The 21468-nt window shown below is 35.7% G+C and overlaps 1 protein-coding gene across 2 annotated transcripts in view; it reads left to right on the top strand.

Moving 5' to 3' along the window:
- The window catches only part of EMB2247 (protein EMBRYO DEFECTIVE 2247), a 100451-nt gene that overhangs the window by 20966 nt on the left and 58017 nt on the right, over positions 1–21468 (top strand). For both annotated transcript variants that reach the window (XM_086425754.1, XM_086425753.1), the window contains exons 5-9: positions 7839–7933; positions 12040–12131; positions 12943–12996; positions 17908–17960; positions 18043–18110. In XM_086425754.1, coding sequence (XP_086281880.1) covers positions 7839–7933; positions 12040–12131; positions 12943–12996; positions 17908–17960; positions 18043–18110 — 362 coding nt within the window. The remainder of the gene's footprint in view (positions 1–7838; positions 7934–12039; positions 12132–12942; positions 12997–17907; positions 17961–18042; positions 18111–21468) is intronic.

Raw genomic sequence — 21468 nt, 5'->3', positions numbered from 1 at the left:
TAGAGTGATGGAGAAGAAGAGAAAGAGATGGAGAAAGAAAAGTGTTGTTGGGTTTAAAGAGTGTCCAAAATTTTCTAGGAAAATAAATTTTCCTTCAATTCCGTCCATCAAAGTCAAATTTAATGGTATAGAATTTACCATTAACGGATCCGACATTGAAGCAATTTTTGGAATTCCTCTAGTTGAGTCGGGTATGTGCATGCTATTTTACACTTTCGATTAATATTTTACACGTTTAGGCCTTCCAACCACTAGTATTCGTATCGAAGATGATGCACTTAAGTCGAGTAGTCTTTTCGAAGACCAATATCTGTGTTGGCATTGCCTCGCCAATAATATCCTTGGCACTCAGAACTCTACTTTGTTGTACAACAAACACGTGGACTTCCTTCAGGCCATCCAAACAAGAGATCCCACGTTTTGCATGAACCGTCTTATTTTGGAATCTCTCATCGATGCCTTGTCCAACAAACACCGATCCTTAATCCTTCCTCACCTAGTTTGCCACCTCCAATACTGTCTAGGTGTTTCTCTTGCTGATTAGCACCACAAGGGTTTTATCATCCGTATCAAATAATTTTTGGGAGGCCACGCCTTCAAAACTTGTGTACAAGGTTTGTGGAAGCCAGAATTTCTGCAGGAGGAAGACCATGATAGTCCGCATGGGTATGGAAGAGTAGAAGAATTTGATGAGCATACAGAGGAGGAGACTAGTACTCCGAGTCCAGATTTTGATGATGACGTTTGGCTCGCACAAATGCCTCAAAAAGGCCACCGTACGGCTTTCTCTAAAATTTTCAAAGGCTTGAAAAAGGTCAACTCACGTTACAAGGAAATTCAAGAAGGCCAGAAAGCAATTAAGGATGATTAGCATATCATCATTGAAAAGCAACGTCAGTTATTGGCATATAACAAGGAGAAGCGTGCACGTGCTCGTGCTAGGGTTGCACCTAGTTCTGATTCCGAGTAGACTGTTTGGTTGTAGGCTGTGTGTGCTGGTGTGTGTTAAGTAGGATTATGTGTGATGGTGTGTTTTGTTTATTTCAGTATGTTTGGTTTACTGTACTTAAACTCTATGTGGTGTGCTTTTAGCTTTTACATCCTGTGCGGAATACTTATTTTGGTCGTATCCACAACTTTTGCGACGTATTGAAATTCGTTTTTAGGTGTATTCTAAACTCATACTCTTCAATCGTTGAGCACAATGCTAAATTTAGGTTTGGGAGTGTGGGCTAGCACATTTCAATTTTTGTACATTTTTCGGTACATTTTTAAAAAATACCTTTGTAAAAAATTTTATATGTACTGTCATCGTACGAATTTTTAAAACTAGGCTTATGTCCAATTTGTTTATAAATTCTTATTCCTCAAAAACAAGATATTTTGAAAAATAAAATTCACGTCACCTCTGATTGTAGTGAAGATTTATTTTTTGAACAAGAGTTGTCTTCTTCGCTGTCTAGAATGAGAGGGAAAGCTTGAAAATACTGAACTTTGACCTCCTTGTCCTTTGGTTGGCTGAATAAAAAAAAAAAACAGAACTGTAGTTGATATCTTTGAGATAGCAACCATAAGATTAGACTGGGTACCTTGAAAAGGGCTACCTGCTTTTTGAAAAAGAATATATGAAAAACGATGAAGCATGAAAAAGTTGAAAAGAAAAGCAAATAGATGTGAATAAGATCACATCAAAACAAGAAGGTTAGAGCTGAAAAAGTACAAAAGTGTAAAGAGTCCAATTGGACCAAATAGTTCAGCAGGGTGAAAGCCGTCAATGGTAAAAGCGTGAATACACTGGAATATCACAGATAAAGTCCCTTAGAGGTATTAAAGTGAACATCCATACTTTTCACAATCCCAAACAGGAGGTTCAGTTCCGAGTTAGAATTTAGGTAGACCCAACCATCTTAACAGTTAAGAAGGGGAATCTTGTTCCAAAAAATCTATTTTACAATCAGAAAAATTTGTGCACACACTCAAGATATTTCTAAAAATGAGGAATAAAAAGAATTTCTGCTCAAAATAGACCTTTGACTGGATTTTTGAAAATTGGTGTGATGCCATTATATGTAATAATTTTGAAGTTGATATCTTTTAAAATGTTAGAATTTTGTGGGTATATTCTTTCACTGCAAACCTCACGAGTCAAACTCGTTCACTAGGGGTAACATAGGGGTTCAAGGGCTTACTGCATAAGCTAAATGCAGTCGGGAACCTCACGAAAGAGGAGTTGTTTAGATTTAAGTTTTGCTCGGGACTAGTAAAATTGAGGTTTGGGGGTGTGATAAGGTCCCAATTATTCGATTTTGGGACCGTAATTACACTAAGATTATCATCGTTTAAATGCTAGTTCCTTTAAATAATAATGAATTATATTAAAATCCCAAATTATTGTAGTTAATGAAAATTTGTTACTAATTTCAAGTGAAAAGGGTACATTCGGAAACCAACAAAATATGTAACAACTATTGTTACAACGTGCGAGTAAAAAGGAAGCAACCAACCAAAGTTGAGCTGAAAAGGGTGCCACGTCACCACACTACGGCTAGGCATTGGTGCTCTGCGGTGATCTCGAGGAATTTTTCCTCGAGATTTGCACAAGATGTTCTAGACATTTCTGTGGTTGTAGCAGAATGGTTCTTTCGAAGCAAATCATCCGAAAAATCAACCCAATGACCTTATTACGAATGCTATAAATTGGAGGGTTGATTTCAGAGAATGGATCCTTTTCTTTTTCTTTAATTTTTCATTTTCTCTCTGTAATTCTCTGTAGTTTTCTTCTTTGATAGAGCTTTTGATTGTAGTGAGAACAACAAGAGTGATTTCATCCTTTAGTTCTTATTGTAACTCTTTTGGAGAACTATTCAAGAAGGAATCAAGTTGCATCTTTATTTTACATCATCTTCTTCATTTGTTATTTTCTGTATTTTCTTATTTTTGCAACTATGAACCCTGCAATGAGTGGCTAGACTCTCTTTAGAGAGGTCAAGAATGCCAGAGCAGATTCATCCTTCTAATATAGTTTTAATTTCTTACTTTGCTTACATGTTAATTATTCTGAAAACTCTCTTCTGATTAAGGTAATCTAGCTTATATTTCCGATTCAACTTTGATAGTCATTACTTAGATAAGTTCAAGAATGGCTATGTTCTGTGAAGAATCAGAATATCTGTGTTGGCGTTGGTTGTAGGAATTAAGCTCGGTATAAAAGAGATTAGATCGCCTTCCTAAATCTTAGCATTAAATGAGATATCATCCAACAGTGATTAGAGGGGCAGAAAATGGCATGTTCCCTATCTAAGAAGCCCCCAAAGTAAATATCCCACCAACCCCACATTAAATGATTTGAGACCATAACATGTGATGAAGTCATGTACACGTGTCCCAAGCTCAAGGAGTTTCAGTTACCACTTCCCAACTCAGCATCCAGATCATAGTACACTTGGATCAATCATGTAGTAACATTTGTCCCAGGAAAAATCTTTCTGTAAATACATCTCAGTAATGGAAGAGGGGTTGGCACCCTCAACTCTTTAACTCCTCCTGAGATTCACTATTCATCAAATCCTCTACTTCACCTTCTTTTACATCTATTATTACTGAGTTGGCCGTCGGGGTACCTTTGGCAGGCACCGCGCTGGCATCTCACCTTCTTGCCTTCTCTCAGACTTTCTTTTTTGCCTCCGTCAAGAAGCTTTAAAGCTATTGTGGCTCTCTTGAAGCTGGATTAGAGAAATACATACAAAAAATCTTAATCTAGATTTGAGGAGTGGAAGGTATAAGAAACCTCTACAACTAACATAGGTTAAAAAGAGACAACTTTGGGTTGATAAGTGGCTTATATTATCCTTGTTATTAGTTTCCTTAATGCGTTGATCAATCATAAGTAGCTATATTTAATTAATGGTTTTTTGATTTGTGTCAAGGATAACTTTTTGAAAATTAATTATAGAAGGTTAGTAGATTTAGTTTTCTCAAAGCATGTTGAATTGTTTAAATGCAATAGTGGAGGGATAGAAGTGCCACCGTTGGCACAATCACCATAAACCGGGGAGCTGAAGGAAGAAACCCTACCCCTCCCTAACATGCTTGCAATGTAATAATAGGTGATTGACAAACTTTGAATATTACTCGCACTTGCTTCATAAGTAGGATATATCTATCCTCACACCAATTAGATGAACAATATGCAAGACTTCATTAGGCATAGGTGTCCACATTGGAAAGCAACCTTAGAGGGAATAGGTGTTTTCCATATGACATGGGTAGGAAATAAGAAATCTGCAAGGGAATTGATAATAAGACAAGTAGAGAAGCAAGATACCTTTGGAATCTGAAAAAAAAATTCTTCTATTTGGGCCCAATGACTAAATGACCTCCTTACTAAGGTAGTTGATAATGAGTCATCCACATTCCACTATGCATTTTCCCCCATCAATTTCTATACATTACCTAACCAGAAAGCTTTTAGCACTGGGAATGGTGGTGCACAAAGGCTGAAAAGGTTGTGAAGGACTTCTCCCACCAAATATAAGTCCCTAAAACATCAGTTTATCGCTTTTTCCAACCTTGACGAATGCCATTTTTTACCATATCGTTATTTGAGTTCTGTGAATTGGCTTAGTTAGGGAGTGAGAAGATCCCACTAGCCTTTGTATTAAGATAAGGAAGAAATTACATAAATACCCTTTACATTTTTACACCATACTGAAAGCGCCCTCGATCCGTGGGATGTGCAGATCCGCTTTTGACTTTGAGGTTTGGGAGTCACCACCTAGTTATTACGGTCTAGGAACCGAACACTGACTCTAAAAGGCAAATAATATTAATCTACGAAAGAAAATACGGGTCTGGGGATCACGTTACGTGCTTGGAAGGTGTTAGGTACCAACCCTGCCCGGCAAACGCCGGTTTCTACTATTCCTAAATAAAACTACATTGCTAAAAGACCTAAAAAAAAAAAAAAAGAATGAAAAATACCTATATGATCACAACGATAATTCCCTCAGAGTTGGCAGAGAGATTCCTTGCTTGTGATTCTTTACTTCGTTTCCGTTACTGGATTTGCTTCTGATCTCCAAGATGAAGTATCTTCTCCTTAGATCTAAATGCTTCCTAATTTTTGATGGGTTTCTGGGTGTTTTTGAAGGATTTTTGGGTGTTTTTTGAGCAAGAGTTGGGGGTTGGATGATAGGTAAGGGGTCAGGGCTTCAAAATTAGGGTTTTGGGAAGGTTGGGGAGCCTCCTTGACCTACTTTTACTAGGGTTTTCTCTTGGATACGAAAATAGGTTGTAGAGACCCCTATTTATAGATTTTTTTAAGAGCTTTTTAGATAGAGTTAGAGTTAGATTATGTTTCTTTTAAATAATTTTAGAGTTTAATTAGAATTCTTTTAAATAGTTTTAGAGTTTAATTAGATTTCTATTAGATAGTTTGACTTTGGTCTTATTTGATTGATTAGGATTTTGACTTTGGTTTTATTTGATTGACTAGAATTTAGGGTTTTGACTTAAGTTTCACTTGATTGACTTGACTTAAACAAAATTTAATTTTAATTAGGATTTCACTTTACATTAATTAATATTTTAATTATTAATTTCGGAATTTTTAATTATTAAAATTGTAAAATTACCGCTTTGCCCTCGGAGAGGATTTTTTGCGTTTAAAGTCATTTTTCACTGTTTCAGGATGTTTTGGAATCGATTTTTCGTAAGGAATTCAATGGGAATATTGGTTTGTGTCATTTATGAAATTTTTTATACTAAATGATCTTGAACTTTATGAGGGGTATTTTCGTAATTTTGTCGAATTTTGTGAAAATTGGCGAAATGGTTTATTTGGTTTCGATTTGTTGTTTTATGTTTTTGAAAGGGTTTTCCTAAGCGTAATGTAGGCTCTAGGGATGTTTTGAGATTAGGGGTATTTTGGTAATTTGGTCATTTTTAGTGATTTTTATCGTGAAGCTTCTTTTTGTCTGAAAAATGATGATCTCTATGTTTTCTGGGTTATATTTTGATAGCGTAGCGTGGTTACTAAGGTTTTGTTGGTTTGAGATACCTCATCCGGATTTCTGAAACATATCTAGTAACAAAATATAGCATTGGAATAATCATCCATCATTGGGAACCGTTGCAATCGGGTTGACAAGTTGATTAATCAGGCAAATGCAAAAATGGGGTGTCTACACATACACACCAATGAAACTAAACACACACCCATCAACAGTGGCATACACTGAACTGGGGGGTGGTAAAGGCATCTAGGCACGGAACTGCTCATACTCAAGACGAGGGCCCATAAAAAAAGCATAGATCTGTTGACGCTCTAATCGGTGTATGACAATCTTCGGCTTGCATCCTCAACAGGGTACTCAAAAAGAGGCTCATAGTAGCTCTGTTCCTCCCATCTACATTATAGGTAGCCAAAACATTCAAAAACAGACCAAGCACCTTGCTTGGCCCAAGAAATCTCACAATAAAGCTGATAGATGTGAGAGTCATTTTTGGCATGAGCATACATTTGCAGGAGTGCATACCAAATTTACACAACAGTGTGATGAAACATAGAAATGTTGTATATGTGCTACTCCATGGAGTTGAAGAGCCACCCCAACACTGTACACTTATCAATGTCTGATTGAGTATAAGTTGGATCAATGAGTGGGGGGAATGTTTATCATTAAGAGAAGATGATACTGTCGAAATACAATCTAATCCAATGAGCCTACAACAAAAAAATGGTTGCCGTTGTGTTTCATACTAGTGATACAGTGAGTATGATTTGCGAATGAACCCATAGGTACATTAAGCTTTGGTTCTGTTGCAAATCAAAGAGAATATGAAATGCACTATGAAAAATGGGCTGTAAATTGACGAGACTAAAACCCAATCTTCCAACAGTGAACCGAACCCCTAAACACACACAAATCAACCCTAATCGGCTAATTCAAGATGGAAATGACTAAAATGAATCACAGAAAAGACAACATGACCTAACAACACTGAAGAAGAGCAAAACACTAGAAACAAAGTAGAAAACCTCACATAAACATAAATGAGATATTACAAATAACACAAAGGACCAATGGATCAATGATCAAAAGTCATAGATAGCCTCTAGAGACAAAAACGACACACCCATTTTGGGGTTTTACGATAAAAAATCTAGATTGTCACAGTTCGACAGATTATAGAGTTTTAGGAAACTCTTCCGAATGCCTTTTAACCTTTAACTCAATAACACTGATCAAAGTCATCAAAGAACACCAAGACACATTTCTGCGCAGTCCACGAGACTCGGAACACCAAATTCTCTAAAAAAGTGAAGCTTTAAAGAGTTTTGGAATAAACTAGGGTTGGCGTCAACAAGAGGAATGAGGAGGAACAGAGTTTCTGATACCCAATTGAGTTCTGTGAAATGGCTTAGTTAGGGAGAGAAAAGAAGACCCTAGTAGCCTTTATATTAAGATAAAGAATAAATTACATAAATACCTTTTACTTTCCTTTTACCATACACAACTAAATTAAACCCACGACACCCATATACCCCAATATCATTCAGTTTTGAGTCGCTTTTGCACACACACTGATAATTGATGGAATTATAAATAGTGTTCGTGTTACAAGTTTTTTTGTAAGATAAGGGATCAAATATGTAGGTGGTGGACGGATCTCTTATCTCTTATTTACTTATTTATTATGTGTCAATCTTTTTAGTAATTTGCTTAAGCTAAGCTCCTTGTGTAAAAGTGCGACTTTGGTATTTTCAGAGCTGTTTCATGGGTTATGTCTGGTTATACCTCAATGTCTTTATGAGTGCTAACATTCTATCATTTCAGCTGGTTGTGGAAAGGCTGCTTGCATCTGAAGGAATAAAAAGGGTTGAACTAAGTAGAGAAGAGTTTGCAAGCCGAGTTTGGGAGTGGAAAGAGAAGTATGTTACCCATTCAACTTCCTTCTACTTGGTTTTTTTATTTTTTCGAGGAACTAGCATTTGTCTATGGCTTAGAACTTGTTGGTTGCATGTTACCCATTTCACATTGCTTTCTTAATTTCCTACGTGGTTAATGCTCTTTGTTTCTCTTCCATTGTTCACACATGTATTAGTCTGATATATTAATGCTCTTGATGCAGGATGATGAGGGGAGATAGAAAAAATAGAATTTGATTTAGGTAAAATAGGAGGAGATTTAGGGAAATCTGGTTGGGGATTGGGTTAAGGATTTGGGCGACAATGCAAAACATTTTCGGTTGAGGGTATTTGGAGTAGGGTATTTGGGTGAATTTGATTTTTGGATTTTGGGCAAGTATGATTTATGTAAGAAAATGGAATTTGATTTTGGTAAGAAAAGTGGGGATTTAGGGTATTTGGGTATAATAGGGTAGATTTGGTTTAGGAGATTAATGAAGTTAGGATTAAATAAAGTGGGGAAGGATTAATGGGTAAAACAAAATGGGGTTTGTAGGTTTCAAGAATCAATAGTCAAGAATCAAGAATCAAGAAAGGGATTTCAAGAATCAAGAATTAAGAAAATTAAAAGAATAAAAAAAGAAAAATAATGATTAGAAAAAGAAAGAGATATTGGACTCACTCCAAAATGGCCTTACACCACACTCATTGTTGGGAAAATCAAGCTCAAACTTTCTTTTTGCTCATCATTGTTCATTCATTATTAAAAAAAACCCTAATACAACCTATATAAAGAAAATAAATTTAAGAATCCTAGTCAAACTAAAACACCAAATAAATAAATCTAATTTTCGTAACTTTCTCTCTCCTACTTTAAAACCCTAATAAACTTAAATAAAAGATAAAGTATTGTTATTAAATTGCCCACAAATATTATACTAAGACCATGGGCCAATAAAACATGAAAAAAAATCCCAAAAATATAAAATTAAAGCCCTAAAATAGAAATCTAAATAAAACTAAAATCTATTCTTCCAGATTTGATGTCACCATCAATTTTCCTCAATTGGGAAGATTTCGCCACTTGCGAAATAAAATTGTAGTAATTCTCATTATCGACTGCATTCCGCATTAGCCATCTTGGAGTTATTTATTTAGATGTCTCATATTTTTTAGACAAGTACCACACATTTTTCTCGTTTGCTTTTTATCTAGTAGCTCTTCCTTAGTCATGATCTGGTAATTAGCTCCTCAAGCAAAGTTTGAGATCACTTTCACCTACTGCTTGGTCCAGAATTATTTTTTAATCATATACTAACTTTATATTATTTACAATCATGAACTTCTTGAGGCTAGGATGTGGTATGTGAAATGATTAATTGTTGGTAAATTGAGAAGAGGAATTGGAAATTATTTTGACTAGAAGTGTAAATGGCAATTCATCATATGCTGAAATCAAATATACTGAAACAGATGAGTATTCTATCCAATATGAACTCTTTACTTTTAAATATATATATATATATATATTTGGTTATTAAGAATATATCATATGTTGCGGCTCGACTTTCTTCTTAGGGTTGTAGTTGAACTCAAGACACAAAGTCAAGTTGTGAATAACTTTCATAACGGAACTGACAAATGTTCTTTTCTTTTAACATAAAATATATGTACAATCCTGCCAATTACAATAACCCATCATCATTGTCATAACATTGATTTACAATATTTAAGTAGAAAAGACTTCTTTCTAGTCCTTCTTGCTCAATCCTCTCTTAATCTTGATCTTCTGTTGACATAAAATGTCAGTGAGCTATGAAACTCAACAAAAGTTGAAACAGACTACATTCCAAATTAATCAACTAGAACAAGCAAAATTCTTCAAAAAACAAAAGCATTCTATAAATAAACAATAATGAAGTATATTTCTCAGTTTCATTGGCGTAAAGGCTTCTTATTGACTATCATTCTAGGTTAATGTCTTTTACTTATCTTTATCATTACTTTTATCCCGAGAATCCTTGTCCTTAGATGCAAGATATGTCATAACATGGGGTCAACCTATGTTGAGGTAGTCTATCAAGGTATTTTGACAAAATTACCATCTGTCTGGGCTCAACGTATGTTGAGGTTGTCCTCTCAAGGTATTTTGACAAAATTACCGATCTGTCTGGGCTCAATGTATGTTGAGGTTGTCCTCTCAAGGTATTTTAGCCAAATTAACTATTCGTCTGAGCTCAACCTCTCATGAGGTATTCCTCTCAAGGTATTTGGGCTAGAGTATTGACCCATCTATCTTGAAACCTACCTATCCTCTTTGCATGGGTTTCTAAAGATGCTAGTCGAACATTCATGTTTTCTTTTTATACGTTAATTCAATATTCGTGATTCTACCCAATATGGGTACCTGCCTTGTCTCATTAACATTCTTCTTACCCCACAAAGGAGTCAGTCTTGTACAACATCATTGTATCTCATGTACATAATATAATTTCAATCATGACATTCAACCATTCGCGATGAGTACATACATATAAAATAAGGACATCATAATTTTATCAATGGTTTAATTGGTACCCCCTTACCATGACATTGATACTAAATGTTATAAACAGCAACTCTAGAATGTCTTTTTATAAGAGTACTACGATGAGTGGGTTTGGATTACTTTATGACTTTGAAGATCTTAGAAAATAAGGCGGTCTAGGCTAAAGGAATTTTCGGATTCCAGGTTCGGAAATGCAACACATCGCAGTTTAAAGTACGAGCCCTACACATTTTAATTTGTCGTGTACTCTATGGTAGAAACCTTTTGAGGGATTTTTGACCTTGAAAACAATGGATTTGGGTTTCGAGGTCTTTTCTGAGACCTTCGAAAGCAGGTATAATACCACTAGCTTCTCAAGGTTTGATGTCTCTCATCCCCTCCCTCCTCATTGACTTCACCTTAAACCTTTGTAAAAGGCTCGCTTCCTCCTCATCTCAATCATTAATATTTCCCTTGGCTCGAAGTTCCAAGAGTTTTTCTCTCCCTTTGGGAAAACCCGTTAACCTAAAGAAACAGAAGATGTTGGTGATTTATATCCTCCAAAGCCAACAATCTCCACCTTGATAGAAAATCGGCCACACACCAATTTTAAACCATGGAGCTTACATTTATCAAACACCTTACATACACAACCCGGATACTCTAATACCACTTGTTCTGACTAGACCCAAGTCACATACAAAAAACCGGTCATCAAAATCAATCTCTTCAAGAAACAAATAAGTTAATTCCAACAACCAAACCCCAAGAATATGCTGCAAAGCAAATGCAACAAGCAATAAAGAAAGTAGAGAAACATTCAACCGTAACACAAGATATATTTGGTTTACCCACAATGGGGCTCCATCCATGGGCAAGTAGACAAGTAGGAATTCACCAAGCTCTCTACACCCAATTCTAGTTAGGACCAAAACAAACAATCCCAATCCCATTCCTGTTGTCACAAATCCATAACAGCAATGTGATGACTACACTCCACAACTTTGAGCTTCTAGGTTTTACAGGAGAAGAAGAACATATGTAGAGATCAAATGTTTTCTCACACACTCTACAAAAGAGAAAAAGATCCCTTCTATGGACCATGTCTATTATCTATAACCCCGAGAAAAACCCATTAACCTTAAGAAACAAAAGATGTTGGTGCTATTATAATACCAAACCCAACTGCAAGCACGTAAATCAAAGCTGGCCCACCGAGTTGTAAATATATATTTGCTCTTCAATTATTTTAAGGTTATTTCTGATATCAATGTAATAGAAAACAAGTCTACTATATTTTACTAGTATCCAAGTATCCATCACTAGTATTGATGTCGTATTGTGTCAATATGGGCACAACAAAAAAATGAAAGACATATTTTTGAAATCTACAGATCTTGAATTGTGAATTTATCTCAAATACCTTTATTGGTTAATTTGATTTTTCTCAGATATACTAGTGGATCAAGGGTCTAAAACTTGTTCATCTTATTGACTATTGTGTGGAACTAGCGGTATTTAACCTAGTTTGCTAATGTAGTATAATTAGAATCTTATTGCATTTTAGTTGCCTTGCTGCTGTTTTAGCTTCTTCAATTTTCAGGTATGGCGGAGAAATTACAAATCAAATTAAGAGACTAGGTGCATCTTGCGATTGGACTAGAGAACATTTCACTCTGGATGAGCAGCTAAGTCGTAAGATGGTTTTCAATCCAATCAATATTCTTTAACTATTTCCATAAAAAGGTCTTTTAGTTGTGCCCTATAATAATATAACTTATAGATAGTGCATATAAACTTCACAAATTATCCAAGAAACGTTATGGGAAGTTTTGTAATAGATATCATTGAGTATGGATTCTAGGATATTTTATCAAATTTCTTGTCTTATTTTTCATCTAAAAAAATTGTTGAGCTGGATCTTGTTTCTGAAAGTGTCTTTATTATCTCTTTCGTGTGTGTCTAATAATACTTTGATATTGATGATGACAATGAGCCAGAAATGTGACTGCAATTCAAAGATCCATTTCAGTTTGGAATGTTTTGGCCGAAATGTATCAGTATTTGAGACACTAAAAAAAATCAGGTTTTGTTTTAGTGTGCATATTTGTTTCGCAATGTTTTTATCATAGCCAATTAGGTAATACCCACATTGTGCTGGGGCAACCCAGGCCGTGACTAGGTCATGCCCATGCCAGCCCAAACTATGCCTAGGCCATGTGCTGGCCATGCCCAAGCCATTTCACATTCATATTCTCACACAGATCTATTTTAAACATTTTTCTAACTTTATGCATGAATTTATTTTTCCCAAAAGTTAGAATGTTCGAAAGGTTTCGGTGTGTCCGGCAATTGAAAAAATGAAATGAGAGGAGATTTTTCGAACCTTGAATGTGATTGCTGAGTTTGTTTTCTAAAAGTACTAGAACCACCTTTGCTGAAATATTTGTATTACATTATTCAGTTCATGGTGTCTTATTATGAATTCGTCTGTCAATGGTTTCAGGAGCTGTGGTTGAGGCCTTCATTAGGCTTCATGAGAAAGGCCTAATTTATCAAGGTATGCAACTTAGTTCCTTGGATTAATTGATATCATGCAACGTAGTTATTAACTAATTGGAAATGATATCATTATTGATGTTCCATATTCATTTTCACTTTGAGAAGATAACCCTTTTCTTCAAATTGAAGCATTTATATAAAATATTCTAGAGTTCATGTTTCTTTTGTAGACGTAATCTAAACTCCCAACTCCATAAAAAACTCTTCATGCAAAGGAAAAAAAATTGCAAATTTCACCCAGGATACCAGGAAAATCTCAAAAAAATAGGAGAAGATCCCAGGAAATCATTGTGATGCAATCAGATGTGGAAATTTAGACTAATTTGTGTGAAACTTCAAGAGAAGTTGAGTTGGAAGAGAAAACTCTCTTTTGAATCTATTTCATTCAATTAAAACTGATTTACAACTACATTTGATGGCCTATTTATAGGCAAAACAGAAACATAACAGCTCAAGTAAAATGACTACATTACTCTTACATGTACACTTAAAGTAACAAAAGATAACTAACTCCCTCTAACAACTAACTATTTCAGGTTGTTACTAACTGAAATAACAAACAATTAATTAACTAGTTAAGTAACTAACTAATTAACTCCAACAACTAACTAAATTGGACTGCATCATTCTCCCATCCTTAAAGAACTCGACCATGAGTTAGGAGACATAATACGGCAGAAAATGTTGTACATTAAACACATTAGATGTGTTTAAATGTAGAGGAAGCTCCACCCTATAAGCATCATCATTGATGCACTCTAATATCTTGTAAGGTCCCACTTTATGTTTGGTGTATAAGCCACCTGATTGCCTCTATTTTCTTAAAATCTCCCAAATCAAGTTGCCTATTGTACCCAACTCTCGTCTTGTGAAGATAAAAAACTTCCTTATATTTATTGTTTGAACCCTCAATTTGAAATTTGATTTGTGTATGAAAATCCTTCATAAATGCTGCCATATCTTGCTCATGGATTTCATGCATATTCTTGACCATTTCTTCCACATTTTTGCTTGCTCTACCCAAGTTCGGTAAAGGAATCAAATCTCGTTGAGTTCTGGAAAGTCCATGCCAACATTGGCCCACAGAGGCTTAGGAATCAGTAATGGCTTGTAAAGTCACGTGTTTTGCGCTTGATCTCTTGAAGCCTGACAAATTTAACATCTCTCAACACACCGTGTTAGATCCCACCACAATTTTGGCCAAAAGTATTTTTTCGCTACTAAAGTCATTGTTTTGTTTTTCCCAAAGTGACCACGAAGTCCTTCATTATGAGGCTCCACAATAAAATCTTGCCGAAGTGAGCAATCAAAAATACATAGTTGAGCTTCTTTGGAAAAGAATCCATCATTCAATACATAGTCATCACACAATCCAATCTTGCAATTCTCCACAATTGGGCCAAAGTGGGCATTGTCCTCATACACATCCTTGAGGCAATCAAATCCAATAGCCTTTGTAGTCGAGGCATGCAAAAATGATGCACACATGGTGGAAATGCGTGCAATGTCATCATAGATAGTGAGTGACCAAAATCTTGTCAATGACAAGACTTCTTTCATCCGGTTTGATAATTTCATCAAACACATTATAGGCCTCTTTATCATAAATTGGTTCATCGTCGTAATCCACATGTTCCCCACTTTCTTCATCTTCATTCGGTTTGGTAATTTCATCAAATGCATCATAGGTAGTAGAAAAGATGTTGATTCTCAACCAATCTTTTTCATTTTTGTGCTTGGGAGTAAGAAACGTCTTCTTCATCATGAGTGCTAATTCCTCTTCTTCACCAATGTCGTCATTGGGAGGTTGATCATAGATGGGTAGCTTTTCATTTGGTGCCGAGTCCGCCATTTCCTCCAATAAAAGTGCCTTATTGCAAGGACCATTTGCCTTCTCACAGTCGAAGACTTTTTTCTGGGTTCTCCACATTTATAACACTTGAAGTTGCCACCTTGGAATTGATTTCTAGCCCCAAATCAATTTGTATGAGACTGATTATGGGTAATAGGAATAGACTTTGCTTGCTATCCAACCCTTACTCATACTCTACAAGTTGCCAACCTTGGTATTAACTTGAAATGGTTGTCCGGCCCTAGAGTTTCCTTGGGATTGTTGTCCATACTTTGGTATACTCCAATTTTGTTGTTTTTCCATGAACAAAGCTCGATTACAGGTCTCTGAAACAGTCAACAAATTTGGTAGACTAAGGATATCTTGAATAAAGGCTTCATGCCACTAAGATACCTTGCAACCATTTGTTTTTCAGTTTCGTTCAAATCAACTCTCCTCTGTATTCAACCACACTCCCATGTTGTTAAAGATTGTGCAAGGCTTTATATATGGTTTGCTTGTGATTGAAAGAAAGAAATTGCTTTTTGAGCTTCTTCTTCGTCTTGCACCAATCTTTGATCTTCCCTTTACCTCTTTGAACTCAATTCACTTGCAATTGTTCCCATCATTTGGAAGCTCGTCCCTTGAGCTTGATGGCAACTGATTTCACCTTTCGTTCCTCGGAAACCTCATAATACTTGAAATTTCGTTCAAGAATATTAATCCAATCAACAAAATCGTCCAAATTAAGGCTACCTGGAAATTTCGGAAGATCTACCTTGATACTATTCTCCAATCGGAAATTATTATTCTGATTCATCCCAAAGGGATTTTCGAAGCAAGAGGAGTTTGAGTTAGAAGTATTATCATATCCAGATATAGAACGAGGAATTTGAGGCCTTAGATGTTGCTCCATTGGAAGTTGAAGGCGCTAAACCATTTCAGTTAATCCTCAACTTGTCTTCGAAGATGTTCCATCTCATCTTGCAGATTAAGACGTTGTGCTGCCACATTTCCTTTCGGATTAATAGCGGCATTGGCGCGTCCCTAACAACGCTGGTTTTGTCCTCTCGGTTGTCGATTCATTTCAAATATCTGATGGCATAACTTCAATAGTCGAATACCAACATTTTCAGATCTGAAATTGGAAATGGATCTAGAAATCTGGAATTGGAAACAAATCTGAAAATCTACAACTTCAATAGATCTGAAATTGGAAACAGATCTCAAGATTTGCAATCTTCAGCAAATCTGAAATTGGAATAGATCTGAAAAAATCTGCAATCTTCATCAGATTTGAATTTTGAAACAGATCTTAAAATCTGCAATATACAACAGATCTGAAATTGGACTGAACTTCTCTCCAAATTAGATTGAATTCCCTTTTCTCTGATACCAAATGATTCAACCAGATCTGGAAATTTAGACTAATTTGTGTGAAACTTCAAGAGAATTTAAGTTGGAAGAGAAAACTCTCGCTTTTGAACTATTTAATTCAAGGAAAAGCTTATTTACAACTACATTTGATGACCTATTTATAGGCAAAACAGAAAGATAATAGCCCAAGTGAAATGACCACTTACCTTCACATGAACACTTAAAGTAACAAAAGAAAACTAACAATACTAACTCCAACGGCTCACTATTTCAGGTTGTTACTAACCGAAATAACAAACAACTATCTAGTTAACTATCTAACTCACTCCAACAACCATGGTTTAAAATCTAATTCTATCCAATGTTTTGTTTTCTTCAAAAACTGAAACTGAAGACCATGGTCAAAGGGGTATTTAACAGTTTGAAAACAAATGGTTGTATAATATTTTTACTATAATATGAGGACTGGTCTAAATGTCCTAGTCTTCTAGAGAAGACCAAGCTCAAGGGTGTTTTATTGTAAAAGAAGTTGAACTTTGTAAAGGATTTCGGGAAATCAGATGAAAGAGGGGGCAACAACAGCAGATATTCTCTCTCTCTCTCTCTCTCACACACAAATCTCTCCCCAGATCTCTCTCCTCTCGCACTAGATATCTCTTGCAAATCCCTCCCTCAAATCTCTCTCGCAGATCTCTCTCCCTAAATAGAGATCTGTAAATCAGAAAAAAAATAAAGAAATAGATCAAAACTTGGAATGTTTCGATTTTTTTGTGGTTTCGTCTCGACATGGAAAAAATCCAAAATGTTTTGTACGAAACATTACGAAATTGAACGAATTTTTAAACCGTTCCAACAACTAATTAGGATTGCATCACATTGTAGGTGGTGGCTAGAGCAGAGAGGCAAAACCAAATAAGTTTCGGGAGAAATTGCAAGACCCAATGAGAGTTCAAGAGATGGATTTCGACCAAAAAACAAACTTTTGACCGGAAACTTCGGAAATTCTGAAAAAGGGTTAGAATGACCTTTATGCAAAACCAACAAAGGGCGGCAAAGGTAGAAGGTGAATCCTCCTTCATATTCCTTTCGAATCGCAAAAACTCAAAAAAAACCTTTTTCGGCAAGCAAAAAAATTGTGAAATGTACCACTGATCTTCAAACACACCAATGGAAGTCTTCAAACATAGAAAACCAACCAAACAAACATAAAACACACCCTAAATAACCATGTAGGGTAAATAAAGTTTGAACAAGCAATATCTAAAGCATTGTTTGTGGCAAAGCCTTAGGATTTCGAAACCGGAAGAGTAAAAAGAAGAAGAAGATGAATAGGTGAAACGGAATGCGGACCAAGGATCCAAACAGAATGATGTTCTCAAACTTGATTATAATTTTATATGCTTTATGACACTATCCTTGCCTCAAAACCCCAAGCAATAACATTGCTAAACCCCCCTTCAACAATTCGGGTTAAGTTCCTTGGAGACTTTTAAGGCTTTGACCATTATCATGTCACTCCTCCCAATGAAACCCAAATCGATGAGGATGATCTCTAAGTTACTATGCTGAAAAAGTCCCAATTCCTGTTGAACCAAATTAGCAACTGAAGACATTGCTAAAGTTCAACTTGTTTTTTTTTTTAAAATTGCCCCCTATGAATTGATAACCATTCATCTAATGAAGCAATGTATTTTCTCTCAGGATCTTATATGGTCAACTGGTCTCCTAATCTTCAAACTGCTGTTTCAGACTTGGTATGTGATTTCTTGTTGGATATGAACATTTCAATTGTTTTAACTTTAATAAAAGGCTTTGATCCTGTTTATTTTTTCTTAGGAAGTGGAATATTCCGAAGAACCTGGTATACTATATTATATCAAGTATCGAGTTGCTGGAGGCTCAAGGTAATTTTTAAATTAATCTTGTTGTTGATAGTAAATGCCCTTAATATGTCATGTTTGTTGTTGGTTACTCATCATTACTAGAGCCTTATCCCAAAAATCTTTTGTTCGATACTGATTACTCAAATTTTAGCCATGCAAGTTCAATTGTTAGTGTAGAAGATCATATTAGGGTTTAGAGAAGAAAAGAATGGAGAAAGTGGGAGGAGTCAAACTTGATTCTCTCACTATGAACCATGGTATATATATAAAACTAGAAAACAAATGAAATTACACATATGCCCTTATGGTACATATATAAAATACTGATATATCTAGCACTCCCCCTCAAGCTAGAGAATATATATATCATATAATCTCAGCTTGTTACACTAAAAAGTAACCCTATCACTTCCCAACGACTTAGTAAATAGATCAACAAGTTGATATTCAGATTCGACATACATTGTGGCAATTTCACCTCTTAGAAGCTTCTCATGAACAAAATGACAGTCTACTAAGATATGTTTCGTCCGCTTGTGAAACATCAGATTGGAAGCTATATGCATAGCTGTCTGGTTATCACATAAAAGACTCATAGGTGTCTCCATTGTGAAATTAATCTCCTAGAGAAAATGTCTCAACCAAATAAGTTCACAAGAAGTATGAGACATAGCTCTCTATTCAGCTTTTGCACTTGATCTGGCCACTACTGTTTGCCTCTTGCTTTTCCAAGATACAAGATTACCTCCTATGAAGGTACAATAACCTGTGGTAGATCTCATGACTGAGGGAGAATCAACCCGATCTGCATTTGTATATCGCTCAATCTGAGTATGACCATTAGGCTTGTACAACAAACCATGTACTGGAGATCTCTTTAGGTACCTCATAATATGTTGAATAGTTACCCAATGGGGTATCCTAGGTGCTTTCATAAATTGACTCATAATGCTAACAACATGTGAGATGTCTGGTCTTGCGATGGTGAGGTAATTCAACTTTCCAACTAACCTCATGTATCTACGGGGATCATCAAACACATCTCCTTGTTCAACTGCAACTTACAACTTCTGGTCCATGGGGGTACTCACTAGTTTGGACCCAAGTAACCTTGTCTCTTCTAACAAATTTAGCATATATTTCCTTTGAGAGAGACTAATAACACGACTTGAACCAGCCACCTCAATACCAAGAAAATACCTCAATTTTTCCCAGTCTTTGGTATGAAATTGTTGTTGAAGATAAGACTTCAACCTCTGTATCTCATTAACATCACTATCAGTCAAAACAATGTCGTCAACGTAGACTATCAGTAATACATACACCTTTTCAGTTTTTTGATGGAAAATTGAATGATCTGTTTGACAACGCATCATCTCAAATGCAAGAACCGCATCACTGAACTTACCAAACCATGCTCGTGGAGATTGCTTCAAATCATAGAGTGTTTTCGAAGCTTATACACTTTGCTGGTCTCCCCCTGAGCAACGAACCCAGGTGGTTGCTCCATATACACTTCCTCTTGTGAATCACCACATAGGAAGACATTTTTAATATGTAATTGATACAAGGGTCAATCAGACATAGCAGCTAATGCAATCAACACTCGAATCGAAGTAATTTTCGCAACTGAAGAGAACGTCTCAACATAATTAACTCCATAAGTCTTTATGTATCCCTTAGCAACTAACTGAGCTTTCAATCTATCAACTGTGCTATCAGGATGAAATTTAATAATGTAGACCCACCTACAACCAACAACATGTTTTTTAGGAGGAAGAGAAACCAAAGACTAAGTATCATTATGATGTAGAGCATCTATCTCATCGACATATTTGTCCTCCATCCCGGGTGAGATAAGGCATCTTGGAGATTCTTAGGAATAGAAATAAAAGAGACAGTGAAAAGAAAAGAAAACATTGAAGAAGACAACGTAGCATAAAAAATAAAATTAGAGATAGGATGTCTAGTAACACAAGAATGGGTACCTTTGCGAATAGCAATAGGTAATTCACTAGAATATGAAATAACATCCATTACCTGAATGGAAGGAGGTACCAGTACGGAAGGTGGGGATGGATCTTTAGACGACAAAGAAGTTGGTGCTGGCGATGCAGTAGTGGTCCTCTTGTGATAAACTCGAAGTTATGTAGTAGGACTGGATTTAGAAATAAGACTAGGAACAGGTAAATGAATACTCTCTAATGTATCATCAATAGATGACTCAGTAGAGAAGTATGGTGTAGACTCGAAAAATGTAAAATCATCACAAACAAAGTGTTTGCGTAATGTGGGAATATAATACCGGTAACTCTTTTGGGTATGAGACTACCTAAGAAGCACTCTTTTCAAATTCTTGGGATCTAATTTGTCATGACCAGGACCTAAATGATGAACAAAACAGATACGCCCAAAAACACGAGGAGGAAGATAAAAAATAGGACGATTAGGAAATAAGATTTGATGTGGAGAAGTACCATCAAGGACAACAGTAGGCATACGGTTGATGAGATGACAAGTAGTAAGCATATCCTCACTCTAATAATATTTGGGGACCTTCATTTGAAACATAAGGCATGAGCAACCTCAAAAAGGTGTCGGTTTTTATGTTCAACTACCCCATTTTGTTGAGGGGTATGAGCACACGATGATTGATGAATGATATCATGAGATTGCAAATAAGTAGTATAATGACCAAGGAAAAATTCTTTTGCATTATCAGAATGTAAAATGCATAAAGAAGTATCAAATTGGGTTCGAATTTTCATAAGAAATTGTTGAAAGATATTAAACAACTCAGAACGATAATTCATTAAAAATAACCAAGTCATCCACAAAAATAACAAAATATTTAAAACTTAAATAAGAAGTAGTGGGTGAAGGACCCTGTACATCAAAATGCACTAAACGAAAAAGACTGGACTCTCTACGACTCATACTAAGTATAAAAGACACTTGATGATGTTTGTTAAACTGACACGCTTCACAATTAAGTGTGAATTCTTTATTTAAAGCAGGAACTAAACTCCGTAAAACACGAAGAAAAGGATGACCAAGTCGACAATGCCACTGAAAGGTGTTTGAAGATAAATGGAGAGCTGTCGGGACTGAAGCACTGTTGAGAAGATACATACCATCTACTTCAAGCTTGCCACCAATCATCCTCTTCATCTTTAGATCTTGAAACACACAATGAGGATAAAAATGTCATTGAACAATCTAGTTTCTTTGTAAGTTGACTCACAGAAAGAAGACTAAATGAAAAATTTTGAACATAAAATACTGAGGACAAAGAAGGACTTGGATTTGGTTGTGAATTTCCTAACCCAACAACTTTTGAAAATGGTCCATCAACTAATTTAATGTTTTGACAAGAAGA

The sequence above is a fragment of the Akebia trifoliata genome, chromosome 15 (assembly GCF_017979445.1).
Source record: "Akebia trifoliata isolate Shusen 1 chromosome 15, ASM1797944v1, whole genome shotgun sequence".
NCBI classification, from domain to species: Eukaryota; Viridiplantae; Streptophyta; class Magnoliopsida; order Ranunculales; family Lardizabalaceae; genus Akebia; species Akebia trifoliata.
Note: the sequence above shows the minus strand (reverse complement) of the source record. Positions and strands in the feature narration are given on the sequence as shown.